This window comes from Monodelphis domestica, chromosome 1 (genome assembly GCF_027887165.1).
Source record: "Monodelphis domestica isolate mMonDom1 chromosome 1, mMonDom1.pri, whole genome shotgun sequence".
Lineage (NCBI taxonomy): Eukaryota > Metazoa > Chordata > Mammalia > Didelphimorphia > Didelphidae > Monodelphis > Monodelphis domestica.
Window position 1 is genome coordinate 190960996 of NC_077227.1, and position 20084 is coordinate 190981079.

The 20084-nt window shown below is 35.5% G+C and overlaps 1 protein-coding gene across 1 annotated transcript in view; it reads left to right on the plus strand.

The window, feature by feature from the left end:
* The window catches only part of UNC13C (unc-13 homolog C), an 817657-nt gene that overhangs the window by 719603 nt on the left and 77970 nt on the right, over positions 1-20084 (plus strand). Inside the window, exons 26-28 of the mRNA XM_056810215.1 lie at positions 1609-1732; positions 3908-3964; positions 13240-13320. Of these exons, the coding sequence (XP_056666193.1) occupies positions 1609-1732; positions 3908-3964; positions 13240-13320 (262 nt within the window). The remainder of the gene's footprint in view (positions 1-1608; positions 1733-3907; positions 3965-13239; positions 13321-20084) is intronic.

A 20084-nucleotide genomic window follows, 5' to 3' on the forward strand; every position in this document is an offset into this window, starting at 1 on the left:
TCCATATGTCAATGAGGTAGGGGAGCATGACATTGTAAAAGAACAGCTTTATATAGATGTAAATTGTTACTGTTCTTTTTATTATTGCAATACATGCACTTGGTCCCTTGTGGCAGCTTTGTACACCCTTTTTAACTTAACAATGATGTTTAAGTGAATCTCCTCATAAATGGAGTTTATGGTGAATTAATTTAAACCATCAAGAATATAATGTTGTCTTTCTCCAGTGAAATCATGCATAGCTCTCCACATATAGTAGATATTCACTTGTAATTTGTCTCCAAGGAGCAAAAATTCCTAAAAACAGTATTGGTTTAATGGCAGATAGTGATTAAAATGGAAATTACATAGAGCTTTTTTGCTGCATTATGGACACATGACAATTCTTGCCAGTTGAGAATGATGGTGGGTATTATTTGCTGTGGGAACCTTGATCTACTAGTGCTTAATCATGTGTGTTTTGTTTAGTGGTTTAAGTTAGATGGGACTGAGATATCCCAGACCTTTCTTTTCATCACCCAACTCCATAGGAATCATGATATATTGACCTCAGAGGCTGATTTTGCTTTATCTAGAAAAAAAAGAGCATTGAAAAATGTTTTGTTTTTAATAAATGTTGACATCGTGCATTCTTTAAATATAGTCTTGATAATTAGGGACCTTACAACTGTGCCATATAGGCATCCCTTGAAGGAGTTGGGAAGGTTAAGCCTGAGCAAGAAGAGATTTGATTTAAGCTAGGCAAGTGATCTGTGTTCAAGTAATTGAAGAGTGATCAAGTGGGAGAAGGATTAGACTTATTTGTCCCAATGGGCAAAAACATGAACAATGAATAGAAAATGGAAAGAAACAATTTTTTGCTGGTCCTCAGAGAAAAAAAATCTAAGAAGAATGGAAGTAAAATAGGGTGCCTTGGGAAGTGGTAGATTTTTACTCCACAGAAATCCCCAAGCAAAATCTGAGAGACGTATGTTATATAACACAACCTTCCTTTTAGGAATGGATTAGATTAGATGGCTACTATAGTCCCTTTCAACTTGAAAATTATAGGATTATCCTTGGGGTTTTAAACCCTATCTATCCATTATTGAAGCAATGAATGGTGAAAAATGTTAAGTGAATTTATATTATACTAAACGCACAGCAAGCTGAATTGTATATCCATTATATAAAAATATACATCAAAGTATTTTACACTGAAAACTGGATAAGATTTAGAACAAAAGGCAAGATTCAAGACTTCACCCTGCAACTAAATATGTGTGTGACCCTGGGAGCAGAGAATTAGAAAGAACCAAATCTAGGGTCAGGGGATCTGGGTTTGATTCCTAGTTCTCTTGCTTATTATCTGCTCAGCTTTTGACAAGTTACTCTCTGAATTTCAGTTTCCACATATGTAAGATCAAGACAAACAGATTAGATGCACTGGGATCTCTTCCAACTCTAAATCTGTGATCCCATGAGAATTGTGAGGAACTGTGCACATTGATATTGATGGTTCATGAGAATTTGTGTGGCTAAAAATTATTATAAAGATTCTGATCATAAAGAGACTTGAATATCTTGACTTAAGACTACAAAATGGATGTCTGTTTGGTTTTATTTCAGTTTAAGTCTTTCTGCAAAAATCTGTGAAAAGACAGTGCTGAAGAGGGTTTTGAAAGAGCTGTGGAAGCTCGTCCTCAACAAAATAGAAAAGCAGATTGTTCTTCCTCCTTTGACAGATCAAACAGTAAGGAATTTAGTTTTGGTGTATACATATTTCAAACATTGATTTAACTGTTTAGCTTAATTAAATATTTATGAATTTGAAAAAACTTTCATGGGCCAGCCTCCTGAAAGGCCATGAGGCCAACCTCACTGATCTAGGGATTTTTTTTTCCCTAACACTGATAGTTCAAATGGCCTTTTCTCTTTGGGAACCTAATTGTTGTCTAATAGCAGAGAAACACTGTGCTTATTCTCCTGTAAAGTATATCCCTTTAATAAGAATGTTGTTCAATGATTCAGTACCATTAGATACCTTCACAAACTAAGTAAATGCTATCAGATTAAATTTGTATGAAGTTTTGTTCCACAAACATTTTTCTCCATGTGACCTTAGGCAAGTTATTTTGCCTCTCCATATTGATTTCCTTTCTATAACATGAAAGTTATAATCATACATATATTACCCAACTCCTGGAATATTTGTGAGACTCAAATAGATGCCACATAAATTTCTTTGCAAACCTCAGAGTGCTATTCAAATGTTGGCTATTAAGTACCGACATGGACACAAATTTGATTTTAAAAAGTTGGGCCACCAGCCTCTTGCTGGTTGAAACTCCAAAAAATGAGACTGCCTTTGAGATATATGTTCTTTCTTTTCCTTTCTGTGCTCATGTCTTTTTCTGAATGATTATATTTTCCTGAAACATCTTCACAATTGGTTAAATATTTTACACCAGACTGGTAAGTTTGAGGAATATGATTCTTTCACTTTAAAGCTACCTCAAAAGGCAAGGATAGGGCAGTTGCTTATTGCTAGCAAAGATGCCCAAGGGTCAGGGGTGGAGCTAAAGTCACTCCTGACAGGTATCACAGATCCCAAGCACTGGACTGAGCAAATGAGTACAAAATCAATTCACAAATACCTCGAACCCAAACTTTCTCAATATGGGAAAGCAAAACAGGAAATTCTACAAACTCTTTTTGTAGAATATAGTCTGCATACTTTGTATCCTGTAGATCTCTGTTTAATAAAGGTCCAACAGTGCCTAGCATTTAAATTATTAGTATAATAATAAAAGGAAAAAGCTAACATTTATATATCATTTTACTATTTGCCAAATGTCCTCCAAACATTATTATATTTATTTCTCACAACTTTGTGAGATTCTTAATGTAAGTATTATTGCCCTCATTTTATAGTTGAGGAATCTGAGGTTTGGAGAGAGTGTTTGCCTGTGGTTATGTTGCTGACAAATATTACAATTACAATTTGAGTCCCAGTCTTGGCTAATCCCCAGGCCCAGCACCTCACACTATTGGAAAATGTTTTCCAAAGTATAAACAAATGTGAAAAATGCTTCAGTTTTCCTTTTAATTAGGTAATGATGACTTTTATGAGATGGTTTTTGGTTACAATTATTGATAAGCAATTCTGAGTAGTCTTTGCTTCTGGTCCGTGAATTTTAAAGCATTGTATAGTGACTTTATCTATCAGTGTACAGGAGCTAATTTTTTAATTTTTCATTGTGAGAATTTATGCCTCAAAAATCTGGAAATGGATATAAATCAATGCTTGATTTACTGTTTTGTTGATTGACTAGGCCAGAGATAAGAAAAATACAACCAAATGTTCACATCTTGCTCATAGAAGCATTTTTTAAATAAGAACTAAGAAATTTTTTTTAATTTTTAAAGAAAATAAAATGTAAAAATCATTCTTAGTTAAGTAATCTGTGAGCACAATTTGAGTTGTAGGTAATTTGCTGAAGCTCTGGTCACTTGAGTAAGTGATGGAGAAAATGTTCATGTAAATTAAACCTAAAAACAGCCTCATGCAGATACTTCTTTTGTTAAACATTTACCAATGTACTCATACCTTTATCTCCTGTTAGAACCTGAGAAAAATCTCTCCTCCAGTAAATAATTGGCCTTTATTTCTCATCTATGGCTTTATTTGAACAGAATCAAGATCTAAATTCAGATCTTTTCCAATCAGTAGTCTTTCCATTCTAACATGCTGTCATACAGTTAATATCTTAATACCTCATACTTATATAAACTGTAAACTTTAGAAACCTGTAAACTTTTTTAACAATTAAAATGAAGCCCGAGTGTTCCTCTCACTCCCACAATAAGCCACATTTTTACTGTTACAAAAGACAGTTTCTTAATATTTCTCCTTTTTTTTTTTCAGGGACCACAAATGATTTTTAGTGCAGCTAAAGATCTTGGACAACTATCTAAACTGAAGGTAATGACATTAAATGAACACCTGACTACCCCTTCAACAACTATCACTTAGAAAGAGAAATTATTAAGCACCTATTTATGCAATACCTTGTACTAGCTACCAGAGTAAGAAGATGTAGTGACACAAATTTTAGATAAGACCTGAAATCTTCCCTCCAAGACATCATGGTCTAGGAGGGAGAGAAGATGGTATCACAGGAAAATATAGAACATGATGTTATATAATATTACATAATAATTATGTATTATAAAATTGTATTTGTGAATTATAACTCAAAGTTTTTTATGAAGTCAGAAGATGAAGTATTCACCAACTATGGAAATTAGGGATGGTTTTTTGGTGAAGACAGCATTAAAATTAAGCTTTTAAGATTGAGCAGGAATTTGACAGAGAAGCTAAGATGGGAAAACACTGATGGCATAGAGACATTTCAGAGGGCATAGTAAATAAAAGGATAACCTGTGATAAGACTAAGAATTCCATACCCTAGATTACAGAGGACTTTTAATGTCAGAATTTGAACTTTACTTCAAAAGGAGTCACTAAAATTCCTGCCCAAAGGAACTACATACATAAAAATGAGAATTTCTCATTTGTATGAACTGATGAAAAAATAAGCAGAAGGAAGATATATACAATGACAGAGCATCCAAAGACAGTGGATAGAGTTATAGGATCTGAGGTCAAGAAGACTCATTTTCCTGAGTTCAAATCTAGCTCAGATTCTTATTAGCTGTGTGACCAAGAGTAAGTCACCTAAACCTGTTTCCCTCAGTTTCATCAGGTATAAAAATGAGCTCGAGAAGGAAATGACAAACTCCAATATTCTTGCAAAGAAAACACCAAATGGGATCATGAAGAGTCAGATACAACTAAAAAAGAGTGAACAATATACAATAAATACAACAATGTTAATTAAAAGAAGATTAAAAAGGAAGAGAAAAAAAGAAAAAAAACTCTGAGAAAAATAAATGGCCCCATGGAACAGAAAATGAAACACACCTTCCTGGTGACAAAGACAGGAAACCACTCAGGTTGAATAATGTGTATGTTAATAGATGAGTCATTGTGTCTGGTGCTTTTGCCAAATTGTTTTCCTTTAATTCAACCTGAAGAGGTGGGGGGAGGTTTTCCCACCTTGAGAAATATTATGATATACATTGTTGTTATTGTTTTAAAGACAATATTAGTATTTTCTTTAAATTTTAATTTTCTCTCATTTTCAATTTGTCTTTAAATATTTAAAGACAATGGTAGTATTCAGTATGGGTTGGAGGGGAAAGAGGATAAAGCAAGAGTGGAAAGTAGATAGTGGGATTAGCCTTAATGAGTAGTAAGGTTATTCCTCCGATATGACAGCCCAGAAAGAAGAAAAAGAGGGTGCTGGTGGAGGTGAGAAGGCTTGAGAAATAGACAGAGCTGAGGAAATTTATAGCAGTTGTCCTTGGTCATCTCAGGCAAGTTGGGAGCTAGGTCTTCTGCTATAGGTGTGTAAGAGGTTGGAGACATGGTAGTAGAAAGAAAAAGTATAAAATAATTACAATGTAGGTCAGAGGAAAGAGATATAGAGTAGGATTACAAAGCAGCAACAAGGCTAAAATTGAAGTTATTCATCATGAATTGTTGGAAATAGAAGGATTTCAGGATTTTTTTTCAGATAATCCTCACTCAGCAATTTTGGAGCAGAAACAATAAAATGAGACCTCTCTTGTTATACAGGAATAAGGACCCACAGATTAGGAATAGCAAAGACAATGACATGAATTATTCTATAGTCTCTATTGTAGTTAGAGGAACACTAAATTGGCAGAAGTGACAAAACATGAAAAGGAGGCAAATGAAACCTGATTGGGAAAGCTGAACTGTAAAATAGGGATGGATAACAGGATCAAAGGTCAAGTTTAGGACAAAGAATAGGTTAAATATGAGAGCGTTTGTGGCTGGAAAGTGGCATTTCAGTTGTAAATTATAAGTAATTATGAGAAATGTGGTCATATGATAAGACCATGTGTGGCTAGTTGTAAAGTCAAGAAGGTTTTTGGAATTGAGAAAAATGAGAAATTGAGCAAAATTGAGAAAAATGACTATTATATGGTCAGCTTGCCAAGGGGCTTGTTAATGGGAATATTGAAGCTCCCAAAGATTGTACCAAGGAATGAACTGAAGGGAAACAGTATGAGTCACATACTAAAGTTGTTTTTTTAAAGAATAATTTAAAAGATTTTCTTAGTCTTTAGTAAACTGATGCTAAGTGAGACAAGTTTTTGGTGATTTTTATGTTGCAGGCACTGTTCTAGATGCTGTAAATATAAAGACAATAATTAAATAGTTGTTGCCCTCAAGGAGAGGATATGAAATAAATATAAATATATGAAATGTTTACAAAATAAATACTGAATAGAAGCATGATAATGGAGTAGGGAGATAAGTAAGCAGAAGGAAAAGAATAATGCAATAACCCAAAGAATATCAAGGAACACAGAAATACATAAGAGGATTAATGATGAAGCATGCCTCCCTCCTACCTAGAGATGATGGACTAGAATATAAGACATGACCAATGATTGATTCATTTTGCACTACTATATTTCTTCATTAAAGAAGTTGACTATGAGAAAAATGAACTAACTGCTGCAGTTAAAGTAAACCCCTTTTTTTCAACTGTGTTAATAGATATCACAAGAAGACAAGGAACGTTTCTCTATATGGCTATTACTGCTTCAGGACTTGATCCTGGTCACCAATTAGGTGTTAGACATCATATTTTGCAATCAGTCAAGATAGATATTTTAAATTGTTTGGCATTCTCTCTCTCTCTCTCTCTCAGGAATATGTAACTGCTACTACCAAACTGATATTTGTAATTTTAACCACTGTTTCCTCTCAAGTATTTCTCCATTGACTCCCCTGTATTTCTGATCCTCAGCTTTAGAACTTTTGGGATCTGATCCTTTTGTTTTGACATTAATCACTTGGAAGAACTGTCATTGTCAAAGTCATAGAGTTATAGAATGTTAGAAATGGAAGAAGCTAGATCATCTAACCCAACCCCTTCATTTTCAGATTAAAAAAAACTAGAGCTCAGAAAGGTCAGTTACTACCGTAAAGTCATACAGACAGGTAAAAGCGAAAGTAGAACAAAAAAGTAGTGTTGTGATTGAAAGGCCATACAAATTTGAATTTCAAATCCATTTATCACTTGTGTAAACTTGGACAAGTCTCTTAACCACTATAAGTCTAATTTTCCTCATTTCTGAAATCAGGGGATTGTATTAGATGATCTCTGGGGTCCCTCCCAAAATTAAATCCTGTGAGTATTAAAATAAGCTGCACACGCACAACAAAAATCCTTTTATAAGTACTGGGTATGCTCAGTTCTCAAATCTAATTTTAATTCATCTTTAACAGATGAATGAAGAATCTTTGATCTGTTAAATTGGGGTACCTCCCAAGGAGGTGGGCATGCATCCTGACTTCTTGCTGAGGAACATGCATCCTGCTAGGATGACACAGGGGACTCCTGATTAGTCTCCAGTAACAAGAGTATATCCTCTGATTTATTAGCCAATCATCTTCAGCTCATGCCTAGTCACTAGGAACCGATCAGAAATTCACTATCATTCTAGCAATGTATATGTCCCTAAATTAAGAGCTAGAGTATATGTATTACTCTGTGGAACACTGCACAGGTCAGCAAATCAGGAATTCCCCTGATCAACTCACCTACACACCATGATAAGGACACCCAACATTATTTTTAGCTTTTTTTTTTTTTAATGGCCGCTACACATTGTACTGATGTTCTTAGGAAATAAACTACAGTAATGATCCAGGAGCCCTTTTCTAGTCCATAAACAATAGAGTCCTTCATTTTATACACACACATACACGTATATGTATATATTTAGTGTGTTAAACTAGCTATCTCTAAATGCATTATATTGTACTTAGTTGTCTTTGTTCAAATTAATTTGATCCATTCACTCAGACTCTTACTTTCTGGTAATGCCTCCTCCTTTAGGCTGTATACTCCTTGAAAGAAGGGGATGTTTTTAAAGTTTCTTTGTATCCCTGTTGTTTAACACAGTATCTGGCACATAAATGCTTGTTGGCTTGACATATACAATCATTTATTTCTACTCATTTGTCTCTTTACTGCCCAGAAGAGTTTAGCATCACCCACAAACTAAGATGATTTGATGTAAAATCTGTCTCATGTAATTCATGAAGATTGCAGATATGATCAGTCCTAACACCAATCCCTGAGGGATCTTATTCATTATTCTTCATCCTTCCCAGTCAGAGAACTAATTTAAAAACAGAAGGGCTTCTACTATCTTTTTAAATAAAGCAGGCTTCCCTATTTAGGCCAACCTCATCTAGACAGCCTTTACTAGTTTCTGAAAAGGTTCCATCATGTCTATACTCTTTGGCAGCAGTAACTTATTTGGGATCACCAAAAGGGATCTAAAGAAGAATTCAAATGTAAGACCCATTTGCTAAGCACTATATGAGGCTTTGAGAATAATACAGATATGAAGAGGGAGGAATTCCTGCCCTTGAGTAGTTCTCCAAGATTTGGGTAGGAGTTCCAAGTCATAGGGATCCTAATTTTTTCAGTATAATTTAAAATTTTTTAGTAATGGTATTACCTGTCATGGCAATTTCTAGGGGAGTCTTATTTATGCTAAACAAATACAAATCAACCATACTGTCTTCCAGCATGCATGGAAATTTTCCTTTTCCTTTAGTATATCTTATTATTGTAAGCCAAATCCCTCAGTTATATCTTTGACAGATGCCAAAAATATCAGTTATGTAAAAACATGATATGATGTTGATATCGTCATATCTAATTGGACTGAAGGAATGGAAGTCATAAATATCTGGGGAAATTCACTGTATATATTTGGAACCAAACCTCTCAAGCACGATGAGAACTGTGGGTTGGACTAGGATCATAAGATTTAAAGCTGAAGTAGATTTTAGGATTTTACTCTAACTTGATCATTAACTAAAGAAATTCAGTTTCTAAGCAGAGAAGTGACTTTTTCTTAGGTCACAAAGCTAATAAATAGTAGATGTAGAATTTGAACTCAGATGCATTAAGTCTGTCTTGTGCTTTTGCTTAACAAATTTCTGAGACTACTAGAAACACTAGTTTGTTTTATGTTTTTAAAATAGTTTTAGATCATATCTTATATCAAATAAAAATCTGCAGTAACTACACTCACTATTATTGAAAATATTGTATTTTTAAGAATTTTACCACAAGATGAATTTGCTCCCAAGTACAATTTCCAATTACCAATGCATATAGCTATGATTTACTCCAGGCTCCCATTTCTTTGGGGGAGAAAATTTTATGAAATGCCTATCATAGGTCATTTATTTTAAATTGTCAGAACTACTTTCTCACCTTTAGAGCTGCTCAATCCCAAGAACATTTATTAACCTTCTACTACATAATAAGAACTATGCTAAACACTGTGAAGACACAAGAACTGAATAAGCCATATAGCCTGTTTCACAATGCTGATGACCTTCCTTTTTATAGAATCCCTTTCTTCTTTTCAAGTTGACACTTTAGCACCTTTTTCTATGACCTCTTCTGAACCCTATAAGTGCTACCCTACCAAAGTACCTTGTATTTTTTTCTGCATTTATTTAAATATGTACATGTTTCCCAGAGCAGAATGTGAACTCTGAGAACAGCTATTGTTTTTGTTGTTGACTTATTTCAGTTGTGTCCAACTCTTTGTGACCTCATTTGAGGTTTTCTTGGCAAAGATTCTGGAGTGGTTTTCCATTTCCTTTCCCAGCTCATTTTGCAGATGGAGAAACAGAGGCAAGCAGTGCCAAGAGACTTGCATAAAGTCACACAGCTAGTAAGTGTCTGAGGTCAAATTTGAACTTAGATCTTCCTGACTTCAAGCCTAGCACTGCATCATCTAGCTGCCTCTTTTTTTAGCCTTATTTTGTGCCATGATTATCTCTCAGTACTTTCCTTCAAGTACCATAAAGTCCTCTCTTAATACAGTGGTAAATAGTTAAACAAAGCTTGCCAAAAGGCATGATGTCCATAGCCTATGCCTCATTGCACAGCTGGAGTCTATCTCTCTCCAAGGAGAGGATGTAAGTATGCTTCATTATCTTTCCCCTAGAACCAAGTTTGGTCATTGCACTTAATCTGAATGCTCTTGCTTTTAGTATTGTTTTTGTTCACATTAAGATAGTCTTTGTGTATAATATCCTCTAAAGCAAGTCTCTCAAGAAATACTGCTTTATCGCTTTTGCAGATGAGTTTAGTTACTAGGAGCCTGGAGGTATGGAGGGCAGCAGTAACAAGCCTCTTGGGTCAGGTTTTTATTAGACCAATAACTCACTTCTAAGCCTTTTCTTCAGAGGCTCCTTTTTTGACTGTGCCATGTACAAACTCAATATTTTTTAGCAAGTCTTGTGCTTGTTGACAACACCAAAGTAAATTATTGATTAGTAGTTGTGCGAAACACATGAATAATACAATGCAAAATCAGTTAAGTTTGATGGAGGAAAGGGGATCAACTCAAAAACTGCTTGGATTAAAGGACAGAGATAGGCACTGGCCCTATGAATTCTTTGGTGTAAAGAACTCCTGAATGAGAAAACTCCTATTAAAAGAGCAGATCAATGAATTCTCTGTCACTTATAATCAGAGAGAATTGTTTAGAGCAGTGAAAAATGAAAATATTTGCCCAAGTTAACTTAACCAAAGTAGGTTAGAAGCAAGATTTGAACACAGGTCGTCCTACTTCCAAAGCGAACTCTCTGTCCTCTTTATCTTAATACAGAAAGTTTGACTCACTCTTGAAGCTTGGGTTAATCTAACCTAAAGTACTTTTTTCCTTATTATTCTACAATACATCCCCCAAACTCTTTAATATGTCTTAAATGTATAATTTGCTTGTCTTTTTAAGAAAATTAATCAGAACTTATCTCTTCTTTGGTTTTGGAATCATTGAGTTAAAGAATATTGAAAACATTTTATAGCATTAATCTTAAATAGTTTTTCTAAAGCATGAATTACTATCTTCTTATTTATGTGGTACAAAGTGATACAACTTAAACCCAAATAATACTTCTCTTCATTATGAGATCTGCTGAAATAGATAGACAGCTTTACTTTTTACTTTTTAAAATCTCCATGTTGTAGCTCTAGCATTCTACTAACCTTGGGAAATTTTCATTAAAGTTAACTGTAATGAGGGATCTAGAGAAGAGAATAGAGGAATGTTGTTTACAAAGCAAACTTTTTAGCTATGGTAACATTTGTAAATTAACCTCCAGATGCATTATTTGTAAAATAATGATCTTAATCTTTCTAAATTTCAATTTGCTCACTTACAAAAATCAGAATTTAGACTAAATAATCTCTATGCCCCTCTTAACTTTAAATCCAGTGAAATTACAACTCAATATTTTGACTCCAAAATTAAGCAGGAGAATTTTAAAGATTAATGTTTCATTTTTTTATTTCTCCTCAGAAATAAAATGACAAATGAAAACAAAACAATATGTTTAAAAGCATTGCTTTGTAAAGTTAAATCTGTGCCTTAATTTTTTTTCTTTTCTTAAAGAAAAAATCAACTTTTAATGCAAATTGTATCTGTTAAATAACTATTTCTGCAAACATTTGTCCACATAAAGAAGGTAAAATAATTATCTTTTATATTTTTTTACAGACGCAACATAGCAAAATAGATCAAGTATTTAAACTTATAGGCAGAAAGACCTGTGTTCAGATTCCATACCTTTTCCTTTGTTGTTGTCCAGTCTTTTCAGTCATGTCTGATTCTTCAAGATCACATTTTCAGGTTTTTAGCAAAGTACTTAAGTGGTTTGCTGCTTCCTTCTCCAGCCCTTTTTACAAATAAGTAATCCAAAGTAAAGTTAAGTGACTTGCTCAAGGTCACACAGCTAGCAAATATTCAAGGCTGGATTTGAATTCATGGAGACAACTCTTTCTGATTCCAAGCCCAGTATTCTATTCACTGTGTCACCTCATAGCTATATAAACAAAGGTAAATCACTCTCTGAACCTGAGGCAACAAGGTCTAACTCTCTAAGTCATAGAAGGGTTTGGATTTTCCTTATTGGAGTCTTCATGATAATGAAAACAGGTGTCCTTGATAATATTTGCAGTTTTCAAAATGCGTGTATACCTTTGTTCCTCACAGCCATCTAGTGAACTAGATAAGTCCATTTTATAGGCAAAGAAACTAAGGGCCTAGGACTGTGCTGGTGAAAGTGTGGCATGCTGGCAGGTGTGCCCCAACGTGTCTGAGGAGGCTGCTTTAAACCCCTTCTCTGCCACAGTTGAGGACAATTTTCACAAGCCCTGCCCCACTACCTTGCAGCCCAGTGCAAGCACTTCCTTCTCTTTCTAGGGTAATGCGGGGGGGCTAACAGGAAGCTTTAAGGTACACTTTGGGCACATACTCTCTAAAAGTTTTGCCAATTCTGACCAATATCAGGATTCAGCTTTCCTCAAAAAAAATGCTAAATTAGTTATAAGAATTTACTAAATACAAGCATGCATGATAGTGCTTTTATCAAGAAACTTCCTTTTAAATAGATGATTTAGCTTGTAAATAACATAGAAGACATACACAGAATAGATGGAAGAGAATCTAAGAGAAGCTTCTAGCAGGGAAAGAGACCAGGAAAGTCCTCCTGCAGAAAGTGGGCTTTGAACTGAGCTGTTAAGGAAGCCAAGGAAACCAAAAAGTGGAGGTAAAAGGGCGTACATTCCAGACTAGCATTCCAGGCATGGGGAATGGCTAGTAACAAGATAATAGAGGCAGTAAGTAGATTGGCACATGGTAGGAACTGCAAACAGATTGGTGTAGCTGGTTAGCAGGTTATATAAAGGAGAGTGAAGTATGGGGGGAAAAAACTATTTGAAAGGCAAGAAGGGACCAGATTATGAAAGCTTTAAATGCTAAAATGAGATTCTGGCCCCAAAAAGAAAAAAAAATGGAGTGGCTAGAGCCAATTGAGCAAGGGGGTAACCCAGTCAGGTCTACACTTTAGAAACATTACCTTAGCAGATGGCTGGCATGAAGGTGTGAGAGACTTGGGGGGGGGGAGCAGTTAAAAGGTTATTGCAATAGGTCAGATGAGAGTCGATGACAGCCCGAACCAGGGTTGTGGCTGTGTGTGTGAACAGAAGGGAAAATATTTGCCAGATCAATGAAACTGATTATTTCATTGCAAAATATTAACCTGTTTTTCAGGATCACATGATTCGAGAGGAAGCCAAGGGCCTGACCCTAAGACAGTGTGCTGTCATGGAAGTAGTCCTAGCCACAATCAAGGTACAGTTTTATGCTTCTCCAAATGCATATTATATCTATGGGAGCTCATTGGATTTACATAGCAGTATCACCTTATAAGTTATAATACTTTTCCTGTCCTACTCTTCTTTCCATGTGCCTATCATCATCCCCAGTCCTTCAACCTTCATATCACTGCATGAAATATGGGTCAAGCTTGTATGTTAAGAATCAAAATATATATGTAACACAATACTGAGAGCAATAAATGTTCTGGCTAGTTGAGTATTCTCATTAAACTTTTGTTTTCATCCTTGAATACTAGAAATCTTCCCAAAATTGTAAATCTACTCTCCTGCTTTTGTAAGTAGAATATACTGAGTTTTCAGTCATTTCACTCAGGTATATCTCTGTGGAACCCCCATTTGGAATTTTCTTGGTAAAGATACTAGAGTGGTTTGCCACTTCCTTCTTCATTTCATGTTACAGATGAAGAACTAGAGGTAAACAGGGTTAAATGATTTTTCCAGGGTCACACAACTAGTTAATGTCTGAAGCCAGATTTGAACTCATGAAGATGTCTTCCTGATTCCAAGCCCAATATTCTATCTACTGTGCCACATAGTTGCCCACAAAGGATATACACAGTAACCTGGAGACAGTCCTGCAAATGACCTACCAATCTTTATTGGTTGAAAAAAAGTTTCACATTTGAACTGCTAAGAATTAAGGCACAAAAAGTTATGTAAATATTTGAAGAACTTTCTGAGCACCTTCTTCCCTCCCTTTTCCTCCTTTCCATTGCTCCCTTTCTGGAAACAGAAGATGACAATGTCCCTCCCTGAGAGTGAAGGATTTTAAAAATTGTGTTTCACACATTCCCCTAGTCAAGATTTTGTCATCTAATGACTAGACAATTGCCAATAAACTTCTTCATAGTTACCTAAATTGATCTGCAGATAAAGAGCAAAGTCTGATGCTACACTTGAATCCTTTCCATCCAGTGTTACTTTCCTCTGGGCATATAGCTTTCAAAAGCCCTGGGCCATCAAGCCAGGATGAGCCATTAAGGTAGGGCTTGGTGAAGGAAGAAATATATTTTTTAATTAAATCTCAGTATCAACTTAGTTTCTTGTGATTTTACCTTTTATTTTCTTCTGAAAGGGAATTGAGGAAAAAATTAAAAATTTAATTTCAATTAAGTTGACATTTTAATTAAAAGTCAACATGAAGGTTTACTCACATATGTACATGTATATATTCAGAAGGCAGTCCAGACTCATAATTTCACTGTTCTAGGGAACACTGTTAAGGAAACATCCTCTACAAGAGGAGATAAGCATCTGTTCTGCACCTTAGGAAGAGAGTTATTCTCTTAGATTCTTTTATGTGGCTATTAAAGCCTATACCTTTGGACTTCTCAGTAAAATGTTTTAAATGCTTAAAATAAATGGCAAAGCATTACTAAGGAAACCAATCATATTGAAATATAGTTATCAAAAAATGTTTTAAGTTTACAGAGCCCAAGTTAAGAACTCATATCTTAGAGCAATGATAGCGAACCATTTAGAGGCTGAGTGCCCAAACTGCAACCTTCATACTGCATGTGAGCCACCTACCTTACCCCAGACAGGGGAGGGAAGAAGCGCTCCCATTGGTATGTTGGGCAAAAGGGTGAGTGATGGGAGAAATGTACCTAGGCACAGTGGAGAGAGAGAAGGGAGCAGCCCCTCTGGCATGTGTGCCATAGGTTCACCAACATGGTCTTAAAGAGTTACCTGAGACCCAAGAAGATAAGTGATTTGCCTACATCACACAGCCTGTATGTATCCAAAGCAGAACTTGAACCCCAGGTCTTCTGGACTCTAAGGTTGCCTCATTTACATTATATGTGTATGTATATGTGTCTATATGGATACATATTCTTATATGCATGTTTATATACACATATACAAGCAGACTTTGGAGAAAAGTCTTCTATTAAAAATTAAGGAGAAACTAGATTACACAGTAGATAAAGCACCAGACCTGGAGTCAGGGAGACCTAGGTTCAAATCTGGCCTCAGACATTTCCTAGCTATGTGATGCTGGGCAAGTGACTTAACCCTGATTGCCTACCACTTGCTGCTCTTCTATCTTAAAATTGATAAAAAGACCAAAGGTAAGGGTTTAACAAAGGAAGGAATGAACAAACAAATGAAGGAACGAACAAACGAATGAACGAAGGAACAAAGGAAGGAAAAAGAAAAATGGATTTTTTTCCTTGCATTTTCACAGTGCACAGTGCATTTGTCTATTGTTCCTTGGTGGCGGTATCTATTGTGCAGGATTTATGACCAGATCAGCAAAGTACTATTCCTACAGTACATTTGCCAGCTAATAGAAATATTCTCACTTTGTAGAAAGAGATATTCATATTGTATGCATTAAAATAGGAATTGAACTACATGACAGTGGGACTCAAGCAACTACCTTGTAGCTTTCATTTTGCACTTTGATTACTTAAGAGCCTGATTTGAACACTGTAAAACAAAGTTTAAGGTGACAGCTTTGTGATATGTGTTGACAATTGTGCTATACGTAGCAGGATATATTGATTCGATAGCTTGAATTACAAGTTTACCTGTATAAGTATTTAAAAGTCTTATGGGTAGTAGTGCTTTATATTTTTCTTAAGGCTAATTCTTCCCATCTTGCCCAGACTGACAGGGCAGTAGCCATTCATGGGGACCTGACCCTAACATTGATTAGCAAGTAAGCTTTGACCTTCTTTGTTTATGGCCCTGGGTAAGTCATTTGCCTGGAAGACCTCTGCTCTGAGGGCCTCACCATTAGCTTTCTGGTTAGGGCACTCACCCAATAATTGACTTTAGGCAACTGCAATTCAAAACACCTTAGGCCAAGTAATCTATCAGCCTCAGCATCTCCCATTAAATAGGGATTACAGGTATGTACCATCTCATCAGGTAGAAAAAGGATCTAAAACACAAGGAAAAACAAAATTAAGAGTGTACTTTTAGAGCAACATTTCTTAGGTTTGGTTTTTGAGAAACATATAAGCAAGACACGAATACCCTTTAAAAGTAGCAGTATTTATTCCTACAAACAGAAATGGTTATTCAGGAAGTTCAAGAAGACTCATCTTCATGAGTTCAAATCCAGCCTCAGACATTTACTAGCTGTGTGACCCTGGGCACACATTTAACTCTGCCTCAGTTCCTCATCTATAAAATGAACTAGAGAAGAAAATGGCAAGCCACTCTAATATTTTTTCCCAAGAAAACACCAAAATGGAGTCAAAAAGTTGAACTTGACAAATGACTAAACCACAAAAAGAAAGAGTTCTGATGAAGGAAAATGAAGGAAAATGGAAATGATGACAATACTAATTCACAGAATTATAGATCTAGATTCTGAAAAGACCTCAGAGGATAACTTAATTCCAGAAGAGGTAAATGAGACCCAAGAAGATTGGATAACTTGCTGAGGGTCACATAAAGAATGTCAATAATGAGATTTAAAATCAGATTCTTGACTCCAGTGTCCATACTAGATACAAATATCACCATTTCTTAAGGAAGTTGAACCGATTTAAAACAATCACTGGAATTAATGCAATAGAAGAGCTTAGATATACCATCCTTAGTCAACATTTGATTTCATAAACAAGTGGAAAGATATGGAGGTCAAAGGCAGCAGAAGTTTAGGATATAAACTTCATTAAAGTATGATGAAGATGTATGACAGATCGAATTGCTTGCCAGCTCTGGGAGGAGGGAGAGAAGGGAAGAAATGAGACAATTTTGATCTCATAACTTCAGAAAACTTATGTGGAAATTTGTATTACATGTAATTGGTAAAATAAAATGTCTTTATAGTGAGAAATATAAAATATGATGAAGGATAAAATTTTATGAAAATTATTTCCTGATAACTTTGCTGAAAGGTTGGCAAGAGATCCAACTAAGGCAAATCATTTAATTAACATAATGAGGCAGCATGAGTTGGCAAATTGGCCATAGAGATATAACCTGGATTAAAGTTCCACCTATACTAGCTAGATGACCATGGACTAGTCTTTTTGTGAAACTTTAATAAGAATATTTGTAATAATAATTATTATTATTACACCAGCATTTCAGGCTCTTGCCAAATTATGACTTACTATCCTTTCTACAAGCTGAATACAGTTCTACTAATCCTTTATCTGTTGTTATAGTTCAGTCATATCTGACTCTTTGTGAGCCCACTTGGGGTTTTCTTGGTAAAGAGATTAGAAGGGTTTGCCATGTCATTCTCCAGATCATCTTACAGGCAAAGAAACTAATGCAATCAGGTTTAAGTGACTTGCTTAGGGTCCCATAGCTAGCAAGTTATCTGAGGCCTGATTGGAACTCAGGTCTTTCTAAGTCCAAATCAAATGTTTTATCTACTGCACAAACTATCTGCCCATTTCCTTTAGGATATTTTAAAGTAGGATTTTAAGAATTAATTAAAGAAATGGATTAATTTCTTATTTAATAATAACTATAAATTATAATTAATAAATAAATTATTAAGATTAATTAATAAAAATGATTGTTTTTCACCCCATTAATTCCAGGTCCCTGCCAAAGTGTGACTTACTAACCTTCCCTTAAGTTGTATATAATTGTGCCTGTCCTTTACCTATGTAATAATTAAATGTCAAAATAATATTTTCATTCAAGGCATAGCTCATGGTTACCATTCTCCAGAAATCCTATCCATGACCTCTTACTCCAGCCCAAACTTATCTTTGCCTTCTCTGAGTCCTAATACCTGCATCACCAACTGCATAGTGAACTCTTCATTATTTTCTAAGTGTCTTCTCTCTGTCCTATCTCTCCAAATAGACTGGGAGTTTCTTAGGAGAAAAGACCATCTCATCTTAGAATCTCTAAAGTTTAGTACAATAGTATACTCATGGTAGCCAGAAAAGAAATACTAAAGTGATTTTTTCTAAGTTTTTTCTAAGAAATTGCCAGGTGTGTTGGCAGAATTTTCATTTTATTTTTTTGTTTATTTTAGAATTGACTTGTGTCCCCTTTATGAAGCAGGACCATCACATCCCCTCCTCCCCACTCCCCTTTCCCCATTCAGCATTATGACTGCTAGATGTAACAGCTTCTTTTCTAGCCTGGTACTGGATGTGCTTCTATGCCTGGGAAAGGGTCACTTTTAAATGAATGTAGATTTCTCCCCCCAAATGGAAGCACAGGAGCTTCAATGCTGCATGTTCTCCTCTGGAGGGCCCTATATATTCCTCTGGAATGTGACCTATTTTGAAATATAGTGGGTATTCTAGATATATTTTAGATAGAGTGGGTAGCACACTGCCCACCCTTCTGAAAGTCCACCTCAGCTTTGTGCAGGGACACAATGGGCTCATTGCACTTCTTTTTCACTTGTTCCATTGATCCGATATAAGCTCGCTCCTCCGTGGGACAATGGAGAATCTTTTGTTTCTTTGGCACTTATTGGGATATACTATCTTTCAAACTGATTTGTTATTGTTGTTGTTCCCTCATTTAGTCTGCACCATACCATCCTTGGGGTTTTCTTGGCAAAGATATTGGAGTGATTTGCCATTTTTTTCCCTCCAGTGTATTAAGGCAAGCCAAGGTTAAGTGACTTGCCCAGAAGTGTCTGAGGCTCAATTTGAACTCAAGGCATGCACAGTGCTCTATCTACTGAGCCACCTACTTGTCTCCTTCCAAACAGATAACAGTATATATTTAAAAGGCCTTTTTTATTGATATCTTTTGTTTTTATGTCATTTACATTTCCCAATTTATACTTCCCCTTCCTCCTAGAGAATCATTCCCTATAAGAATGAAAACAAAGGAAGACAAACCATTCAGAAAAAAGCTAACCAACACATCAAAAAAAGTCTAAAATTATATTATAATGTAAACGCCTGGAATATGGGAACAATTTCACTTTTTCTTTATAATCCTAGACCTCAAGAACATGCCTAGCCCATAATAAAAGCTTAGTAAATACTTGCTATTTGATATTATATAGGATGCTTCTTGCCTCAATATAAAGATGGGGAAGGTTCCTTCTGGTCTCTTCTTAAAATCCTAACATTTTTATTAGAGGCAATATGTAAAGTGTAATTTGTATGCACAGAGGCTACTTAGACACTGAGAGCACAGTAGATTTCTTTTATGTAAAATCCTTACCTTCTGTCTTAGAATCAATACTGTTTATTAGTTCCAAGGCAGAAGAACATAGAATAACAGTAAGACACAGACAATGGGAATTAAGTGGCTTGCCCAGGATCACACAGCTAAGAAGTTTCTGATACCAAATTTGAACCCAGGACCTCTTTACTCTGAGGCCACCAACTATCCCTCCTCCCCAAAGTAGACTTTTAAAACTATCCTCCAAACCTTGTTTTGTGTTGGGCTACTTGACCAAGAAGTGTCCATATATTTATTCTTTTTATTGTCTTTACTCTTTACTCTGAGGCAACCAACTATCCCTCCTCCCCAAAGTAGACTTTTAAAATTATCCTCCAAACCTTGTTTTGTGTTGGGCTACTTGACCAAGAAGTATCCATGTATTTATTATTTTTATTGTCTTATCTATAGGCCCCTGGGATATTTTAACTTTGATGTATTACCTGCCTCAGGAGTCAGAGATTCTAGGGCCAGGATTGGACAGAAGTGGGAAAAACCATCTTCTCCACCAATGGAGGCTTGTACAATGGAGGTTGGGTAGAATGCTACCAAACTAGGAAGGCAAGGCAATATGTCTGCAGGGTAGAGAGGTAGCAACTC